A 9,790-nucleotide genomic window follows, 5' to 3' on the forward strand; every position below is an offset into this window, starting at 1 on the left:
TAGAATGCTGTGGATATGAAGCTACCACATTCTAAGTTTATTCCAAAGGGAGGAAAAAGAGACGTGTTACACCCAAAGGCCACATTCCGTGTCTTCTTTGACTTGTGTCTCTTTTGGGGATGGCGGGACAGGCAAGAGGGCCAAGAAAGTAAGAATTGGGAAAGTACTTTAGTCAACTATGTTCAATATTCAGAAAGCATTCAAGGACTACTATTTCCCACTGCCAGGAATGGTCTCTGGAAGCACAGCGGGCAATCGTCAAGAAGGACAAAAGTGACAAAAGTGGTGAAGATGTCACTCTGACAAGCATTGTGCCTGCAGGAGATGGTGTGAAAGAGACACCTCCGGCAACCAAACAGAGGTAACAATTGCAACTTGTTGCATCCAACTCTTGAGTAGGGAACTCAGTATCATTTATTTCTCAGAAGCAGAGTACACATTTTTAACAGCTTATATTTTTTTTAAATCCTTCTTAATCGAATCCATATTTTGTAAGGTCATTTCCGCACCAATGTTGCAGTAAATTCTTAGCCCAGCATAGTAATATGGAACCTGTTGCTCTTAAGAATTAGCAGCAATGAAAAATGGTGGGTTCAGTTCAGCAAGACTAGAAAGCAACGACTGAACTAATGGATTGAAGGGTGAATTTGCATGGAATGCCTTTGTCTTGCTTGATGAGTTATAAGAATGAAAATCTCTTGTAAGATGGTCTCTGAGTGAAGATTTTAGCAGAATTTTTATTCCACCTATTGCTGAATCTAGGGGGGGGGGAAATTCTCCAACTGAATGTCAATAGCACTGGATTCTTAGATTGTTCTTTTCTTGGAGTAGTTCATCTTGTATAGAAAAGACAACCAAGCAATACCTATTAGACTTGCACTAAAGTTGATAGGTGACAGACATTCTAGGATTCACAGTTGGGTTCTGTACATCTAAAATCTGATCAGAGAATACACCAAACATGCTACTGGTACATGTTTACAAAACTGAGTGTTGGTACAATTTTACATACTGGAGAAGTCCTTAGAAAAGATTGTGTACTTCCGTCTGGTACTCCTGTACCAAAGTCTGCTTTCTTAATTGCATATTCCTGGAAGAAGAGGATTATGGCATGGTCTTATCTCTTTTCCAGTTTAAAGAGCTTATTTGCAAATCCACAGGTTTTCACATCGAGAGGAACAAAACAGCCACTTCTATGACAACCTGAGAGCTTCAGCCTGTATGAAGTTAGTATGAAACTAAAGATTTTTAAGGATCCCTGTCTCACTTTTTTTTCCTGCTGTAGCTTTGTTGTTAAGCAGTTGAGCACAGTGCACACTCTTCTTTCTTGCAAATGAGAATGTCCACCATCTCAACATTTATGTGGTTGCCCTCCAGTTAAAGTCAGATGGCAGGCATTACAATTCCCAATGCTTACTGGAAATTCTGGGAGCTGTAAATGAGGAGAATGTCCAAATAAGAAAGCCTGATGCTAATTTTCAGAATTGGTCGTGGTTATTGGAAAGGAGCTGTTGCTGATGATCTGCCATTCTCTAACTTCCATGGTATCTCTGCCTTTCGTCTTGTGATATCTGCCTCTTTATTCTCATTCTAGAAGACTGCATGATCTGGGGAAGAGATACTTTCAAAAAGTGAATTTTAAATTACCTTTTGTTTTCCTACTCATTTTACCCACGCTCCCTTTCTTTGCACAGTGGAGGGAAAGAAGAAATCTCAGAGTGGTCAGATGAGGATACTCCCAAGAAGTGCCTGGAAGTGAATGGGCATGAGGAAGACATAAAGGTACCAGGTGTGCGAGTGCGAGCACTGTATGATTACGCAGGACAAGAGGCTGATGAACTGAGCTTTAAAGCAGGTACAAATGCATTAACCTTCTAACATGCTTTCCACTGTTTTTGGGGCTGCTGGATGACAGTTCACAGCAAGGAAGATCTAGATGGCCCCAAGACTCCTCTAAGTGGACATGGGGGGGAAAAATTGAACCATAAGAGTTTGCTTAGAAACTGGGGAGGAAAGACATCAAAATTAAAACAGTTTACTTGCTTAGAAAGGATAGACAACAAACAATTTAAATAAATGTCATTTTTCAGGTTCTCTCAAAAGACATAGGCTTGTTCTAAAGACATCTGAAACAATTATTCTTATTCCTGAGGCATCCTATATATAGCTGGGCCACGTCCTTAGCTCTTGTGTTCCTTTCGGTGTTGATACCAAATGACCCGTGTTTCTCTGTTAATTCAAGAATGTTCTCTTCCTCATAGCAGAAAAAATGGAAATAAAGAAATAAAAGCTCAGGCCTGTTGCCCACATGAAGAATTGGACACAGGCATCTTTGAGCAGCAGCTGGCAATGCCTGGAAACGAGTAGCCATTAATATAACTGCACCGTATGGGACTGTGTGCCTCACCCAAAGAAGAGACAGCCATTGTTATTCCCAGAGACAGGATAAGCTAAACGTTATCCCACTTCTGCTTCTTTGCGTTCCTGAGTGGTTATGAGTAATGCAATGGAAAGGCTACAGTACCATTCCTAAGGGCCACAGTTTTGCCACATCGTGAAAGCCAAAAGTCTGTATGCTTAATCAGTTCCGTGTGGTTTTGTTGATAAGTTCCCATTCAGCCTTTTTATACGAGGGCAGACTGAGGAGAGTGCCCATTGGGGCCATCTGAATGTTAGAAATATTGTATTTCTGCTTTATTTAAAGTTTTATTTTGCTGTTATGTGCTTTTCCCCTACTTTTTTATATTGCCTATTTTTCCAGTTGAAAACTGGAACCGCATGAATTCTATGCCTGCTCATTTGTTGTAATACTAATTTGTTTCGGTTTGATGTGTCTGTAATGACATGATACATGTTCCTTGTAGCATGAGGCTGGTATAAGAAACTGAATCCAGCCACTTTTGGCCATCACTTTGGCACTCCAAATTCTGCCTATATAACTTCAATGTTCTTCCTGTTTTACATCTCTTTTCTACAGTGGGAAAAGACAGATAAGAAGCAGTGAAGCAGCTTCCTTTAGCGCTTAGTCCACTGTATGCTTGCAAAACACATTAACAATTCATCAATTTATGTTTGCTCTACTGGATTCATATCTTGTTTCCAAGGATCTACAGCAAAAAGGCAGAGTTGAAAGTCACCATAGTTGTTTGGGAGACAACCTAAAAATAATTTAAACTAGTCCTCCCTACCCTTCATGTTCCAAAACCTAGCATCATCACTTAATTTTGGTCATATTGTCTGGGGTCTTATGCAAAATCTGGAGGGCCACAAATTCTTCACTTTAGGTTATGGGAATGGGATCTTTGTCTTTGGTAGATTAGAGGCAAATTTTCTCATGGAAATGCCACTGCTGATGTACCCACAATTAATCATCTACCAGTACCAGTTCATGATACCCACAATCATCTACCAGTACCAGTTCAATATAAATGTATGATATATGGAGGGGGAAAAACATATTGGTCATGCATGCATTTCATTAAATTTAATTTGAAGCTGACATTTCTTCTTAAATGCAAAATTGAAAAGTTATAATGCTTTTTTAATACAATGGTTATAGTTGTTTAAATTGTTTTCAATCTCAGTAATTGAATCAGTTTGTTTTGACATCTGCATATTTTAGTAATCCAGATATGCCCTACATAGGAATGTTCTAAGACAAGGGTAGGCAACCTTGGCTCTTTTATGACTCATGGACTTCAACTCCCACAATTGAAGAATTCTGGGAGTTGAAGTCCACGAGTCATAAAAGAGCCAAGGTTGCCTACCCCTGTTCTAAGAGATAAATAACTTTTTGAGCTACTGTTCTGTAAAATGACTTTTTTCCCAGCAGGCTTTTTATATTACAGCTGTCTGTGGAACAGAAGCTAACATTGATCCCAGATCATTACCTGAAAATAAAACACATCAGTTCGCATTTCAAATGACTTCAAATAATAGTGCTTAATGTTCTGGCCTGATCCCACTCACCCTGTTCATAATACATACTTAACTTGGTCTTGAGAGTAAATAAGCACATTTACACAAATTACAAAATTGAATTAAATGACTTTGTCAATTAGCTATATGGGGATAAGTTTGGTCAATAAATATATCCATTCTTGTTTAAAATGTATCTAATGCCCAGCCAATCAGCAAACTCCATATTTCCTTACCTCCTTCCAAAATCCACCATCGAAACAAAACCCCAGAGATGCTGCAAAAATAGTGCTTCTTTGTAAGCATCTTGATGTTAACCTGATGTATTAATGAACTTGGTGAAAGAAGGGAAGAGATGGAAACAATCTGACAAGAGAAGCAGGAACACACAGTCACTTAATGGCCAGAGAAAGAAGCTTAGGAATGACCCTCCCTAATAGATCAAGTAGTTAAAACTAGAGGTGGGAGGTTTGTATCTTCAGACTTTCAAGATTTTGTTAATGTAACCTTACAATAAAGTAGAATACTTTCATCTTGTCATGTTTCCTGTCTGGTATACATAGTGGGAGGGGAAATGGAAAATAGGCAAAATTAGGTAAGTCCCCTGAATCTATCCATGATAATGTTCTCTGCTAAAGAAGAAGGAGAAATAGTAGTTAGCAATACAGAAAAATAGGGACGCGGTGGCTCAGTGGGTTTGGACGCTGAGCTTGTCGATCAGAAGGTCGGCAGTTTGGCGGGTCGAATCCCGAGTGCCGCGTAACAGAGTTAGTGCCTGTTACTCGTCCCAGCTTCTGCCAACCTAGCAGTTCGAAAGCACGTAAAAATGCAAGTAGGAAAATAGGGACCACTACGGTGGGAAGGTAACAGCGTTCCGTGCGCCTTTGGTGTCTAGTCATGCCGGCCACATGACCATGGAGACGTCCTCGGACAAGCGCTGGCTCTTAGGCTTTGAAACGGAGATGAGCACCGACCCCTAGAGTCAGAAACAACTAGCATGCATGTGCGGGGGAACCTTTACCTTTACCTTAATACAGAAAATGACACTTTTGTGTTGGCTAGGAAAACAAAATGGCAGAACATTAAAACTCCTGGCCATCCCACATTGGGTGGTATAAGGGCTAAAACTCGAACTAAGCAATACGGAGAGAAGATGGCTAAATTGTTTCTGTGAAAAGAATTGAGCCTGTGCTAGCATATTTGGAGGCAGATTCACTTGGGAAAAATGTGGGCATTTGGCCAAATTGGAGTCCCCAAAGACCAGATTCACCTTTTCTTTATTTTCGCTCAAGGTCCTTTTCCTTTGGGCTGTTGACAGATTAGATACATAGTTCTTGCAGCGTCATTATTACACCACCTATTTCATCTTCATTTCTCTGCCCTGCCTTCCTTGGGGCTTCCTGCATGCATGTAATTAGGCTGAGGGTCTACCTACTCACATATGCTGCTGTGCATGTGACTGAGCAACCGAAAAGAGGTCTCTGTTTGTTTAATGCTGATGTTTTGTCTTTGTCCAGGAGAAGAGCTTATGAAAATCAGCGAAGAGGATGAACAGGGATGGTGCAAAGGTCGGCTTCAGACCGGTCAGGTTGGACTGTATCCTGCTAACTATGTAGAAAAGGTCATTTTGTGATTGCTTCTTCCCTCCCATCACTGCAACCACCTGACAAAATGTATTGTGTGATGAGTTTTTGCTGAGGTCCCAAATCATGGGCTTCCAACTTGCATACAAAAGAAACAAATGAAATAATCTGGACCTTTCCGGGGATATTCTTTTCTTGTAACCAGTGCTTCATTTTAAACATCTAGAAATATGCTGATTTTTTTTCTAATAAAGAAATATAACATTTTCTGAATTTCCTGTGTACTGTAGAAGAATGAAAAGGAACAAATTCTGTAAAGAGCAAAATATCTATTTGTGGTCCGGGGAGTAGAGAATTGAACATATTCATCCTTCTAGCTATTGTTTTAAAAGCAAATTTGGAAAAAGAATTTAAAATTACTACTCCTAGATCAAAATTATAGAACCATTTTAACTCAGTGCCTTTACTACTGGCACAAGCCATGCAAGCTATTACTCCCCACACCCAATATTAGGAAGTTAAATTTTGACCTAGTGTCATAGTTGAGGGATATGTTATTCAAGCATAATTACATATGGTAAGATAGTGAATTCATTTTAAGCATTTTTTCTGAATTATTTCAATAATAATTGCTTTTAAATATAAACACTGGATCAAATAATACAGCATTTTCCTTAATGATTTCAAATATAATTTAAAATATGTAACCTCCTTTAAATCCCTAATGAACTGCAGCAAATGATTTGAATATATTCATATTCAAACTTGACAATTTAGAAACATTTTAGTTAAACCAAATCAGCAAACTGTGATTGGATTATTTTTATATTGGGGCTGCAAAAACCCAGATAATTGTTGAATGATAGCAAAGAGAAACAGAAAACTCTCAAGTCACTAATTCTATCTACTGAGTGTCTGGATTTTTGTATCACAGATGTGGTTAGTCCTAATATTAAGGAAAAACTCAGCTTTTCTGCAAAAGCTTATTCCTAATATTCCAATTCAGTTTGACATTCTGACTTTGGAATGGGGCAACTTGTCACGCCCAACTTGCCACGGCCAACCCAGGGTGGCCATCTTGGTGTGGCCATCTTGTTGCCAACTTGCTGTGGGACAATTCCACATGGGATAAAGTCAATGCTGCTGTTTCTTCGACATTATTTCCATTGACAAAAATGGAAGTAATGTAGAACAAGGGTGTCAAACTGTTGGCCCGTGGACCAAACGCGTCTCAAAACCGCACCCACCTCATTGCCAGCAATGGGGAAAAAGTTCCAATACGTTGCGCGATGTCATGTGACTCGCGGGTTTGACATGTCTGATGTAGAAGAAACAGTGGCGGATAACATTTATTGCATTGAGTTATCCCACATCGATTTTCCTGCAGCGAGTTGGCCAGGGCAAGATCGCTGAACTGAGTTGGCCAGAGCAAGATGGCCATGGTGAGATGGCTGCAATAAATTAGCCGCAGTGAGTTATTCTAGACCAGGGCTGTCAAACTCGCAATGTCACATGACATGTCACAACTTTTTTCCATTGCCGGCAATGGGGTGGGTACAGTTTTGCATTAACGCATCCGGCCTGTGGGCCGGCAGTTTGACACCCCTGACCTAGACCCTTCTGGATTTGCCCAATTTGACATTCTGACCCTCCCTCCTTTGCTTCCCCCAATCCAGATCCATTCTAAGTAGTGTACTAAGAGATTGAACAAGAAGATACATGTAGGATAAGAATAAGCAACACAAAAATGCTTATTAGGGAGCAATTAGCTTTACACTGAGTAAGGATTTCCTTTGGGAAAAGCTAATGGGGAAAAAAAAGCCAATGCTCCATCAGCTTGCTCTAGGATAAAAGTTCATCTTACCCATCCAGTAAACAACTGACATAAAGCTTTGAGGCAGTATACATATATAGCACTTAGTGGCATTTATCTATTTATATTAATCACATTTACATGTGATGTGAGATGTACCCATCTCACAAAAAGCGTTTCTGAGCAATGTACAACAATCAAGAAAACAACATATAAAAATCATTATAAAAACAAGTTGTTATTAAAACGAAAACACTACAAACATTTAAAATATATAAACAGAATATAACGAAAAGGCATTAGTGCGATGACATGCAGTGCTCTTTCTGACTATCAGCCCCGTCCCAAAAAACAAACCACTATCTCATGAAGGGGTTCTGACAATGGTGTGCATAACTGCTGTCATCGCTGCTTTTGCCACAACGGTCACTTCATCCGACATTTGCTCCAATCTAATGCTAGTCACTGTGGAATCAGATTTAAGTTGATTGGGATGATATTCTTCAGTTAAAGCAACTTGATTAGCTAGATCGTAGAAGAAACACAGGTCTCTGCTGATTGACTTATGCTAGCTCAGGGGTAGGCAACCTTGGCTCTTTTATGACTCGTGGACTTCAACTCCCAGAATTCCTGAGCCAGCATAGCCCTGTGCTAGCTGGATGTGTGGCTATCCCCAGCTGGATGAAAGCCTTTGTGAATTTTGGGATAGTTTTTGTACCTGACTGGGGGAAATGTTCAGTTGTGCTGACTCCCAGGAAGCTATGGCACTCCAGAGCACGTACCAGTTTGAAGTTTGGAACTCAACCCCTTCATATGGGCTCAGATAATATTTCACTGATACTAGTTGCCAACAAACTGCTGCAGCTTGAGGCCGCTGCAATCTTGCCCAAAGTGATCCAGATCACTTTCTATAGTCGAGGGGTAGGCAACCTTGGCTCTTTTATGACTCATGGACTTCAACTCCCATGCTGGCTCAGGAATTCTGGAAGTTGAAGTCCATGAGTCATAAAAGAGCCAAGGTTGCCTACCCCTGCTATAGTCTATGCCTGCACTGACAACACATTAAGTCGCATGACTGAAATTTTGCCACAGGTGCAGGTCTGCCAAAATCCTAAGCACAGCTGTTGAAACAAATAATCTTGCATTCCTGTCTTGTTTGATGACCTGGCTCAAGGCCTCCACACCTGGTGCTGGACTTTTGTTTCTGCACAGTCAACACCAATGTCAGATGATCTATGCCCTAATTTGGGCTACTGCCCCAGCTTTGTTAACTGCACATTGGGATAGGGTGGGTAAAGAAGAAAGGTCTTGCTGGAATGGCAAGGGGAAGATGAAAACCACTTTTTAAAAAGGTTCACCAAATTCCATTGTAGAATTGTATTTAAAACCACACGGTTTCTCTCATTAAGAGTTCTGTGTAATTCAAATTTTGCTGCTCAGTGATGTCTAAAAAAATAATTTCCTTCATCTGGGCTTTAATTGGAACTAAATATTTACATCAGGAAAATCATTATTCCTGCTGGCAGTTATGCTCCATAAGCACAGTAGTGATGGGGCTCAGCGATTTCCTTATCTGTGAAATACTTTGGTTGTTTACTAAAATTTTGGGTGCCAGTGGGGAGGCTGCCATGCTTCAACAAGTAGAAGCATATTTTCCTGGAGCTGTTGGACAAGCTACAAGGATCAAGTTTCACTTCTGGCTTGAAGGGAAGTTTGTTCTATACTTCTGAACAGCCACTGATATCCTTCCTTCTGGGTCATTGATTCCAGGCTGATAAATAGCAGCGCTACAATAAAACATGGCCTAATAGAATTGTGATTCCAAAAAACAAAAGTATAAAAAAAACCAGACATCAATTCAAAGGTCATCTTACGGAAATCCAAAGGTCATTTCCCTCTTCCAGCAAAGATCAGGAGACCTGATCAAATGTTTTTTTTTGGTAAGGTTCCACTTTGAATCCTGTGATCTGGATGTGCTATTTGCTATTTCATTCCTAAACACTTACCTATTTTATAGTGATAAAACAAACTCCCAAGCTGTCATTTCTAAGCTAAGCCAGTAAAAACTCACACTAATCTGATACAGAGAGGCTACTAAGAGAAGAAAATGCTTGCTTAGTGACCATATAGTAGCTTCTGACTGAACGACAGAAACTCTTAAGCTGTAAGGCTTGTAATTACATTCTTCAAAGCTTTCCACAAACATAGCATTTCGTTTGAAGGATTGGTTTTAGAAATGCTCTGCATAGTTTCAGCTTTGATCGCCATGTCTTTTTTTTTAAATCGCCATGCTACCTCAGAATTTCCTATATTATATGCTCTCTAATTCCACCCCGTCTCCTTCAGAGGGCCTGGTACCAGGAGCCCTCTGTAAATCTTTCATGAGCCCAAGTAGATCCTTGGGCCAACTCCTGCTGCGGCAGTTGGCAGTTTCTCTGTTCTGTTTATTGTTTGTCTCCTTCACAGAGCTAAATCC

The 9,790-nt window shown here is 40.1% G+C and overlaps 1 protein-coding gene across 5 annotated transcripts in view; it reads left to right on the forward strand.

Moving 5' to 3' along the window:
• Positions 1 to 5,768, forward strand: part of PACSIN3 (protein kinase C and casein kinase substrate in neurons 3) — a 39,510-nt gene extending 33,742 nt beyond the window's left edge. The window contains exons 8-11 of one of the 5 annotated variants that reach the window (XM_083367728.1): positions 228 to 361; positions 1,161 to 1,226; positions 1,695 to 1,782; positions 5,436 to 5,764. In XM_083367728.1, coding sequence (XP_083223854.1) covers positions 228 to 361; positions 1,161 to 1,226; positions 1,695 to 1,782; positions 5,436 to 5,450 — 303 coding nt within the window. In that variant the 3' untranslated portion in view covers positions 5,451 to 5,764. Of the gene's footprint in view, positions 1 to 227; positions 362 to 1,160; positions 1,227 to 1,694; positions 1,856 to 5,435 lie in introns of all 5 variants that reach the window. The other 4 variants (XM_083367725.1, XM_083367726.1, XM_083367727.1 and 1 more) reach the window with 4 other exon arrangements.
• Positions 5,769 to 9,790: the final 4,022 nt, after the last annotated feature.

Source organism: Vipera ursinii (genome assembly GCF_947247035.1).
Source record: "Vipera ursinii genome assembly, chromosome: 1".
Classification (NCBI taxonomy): domain Eukaryota; kingdom Metazoa; phylum Chordata; class Lepidosauria; order Squamata; family Viperidae; genus Vipera; species Vipera ursinii.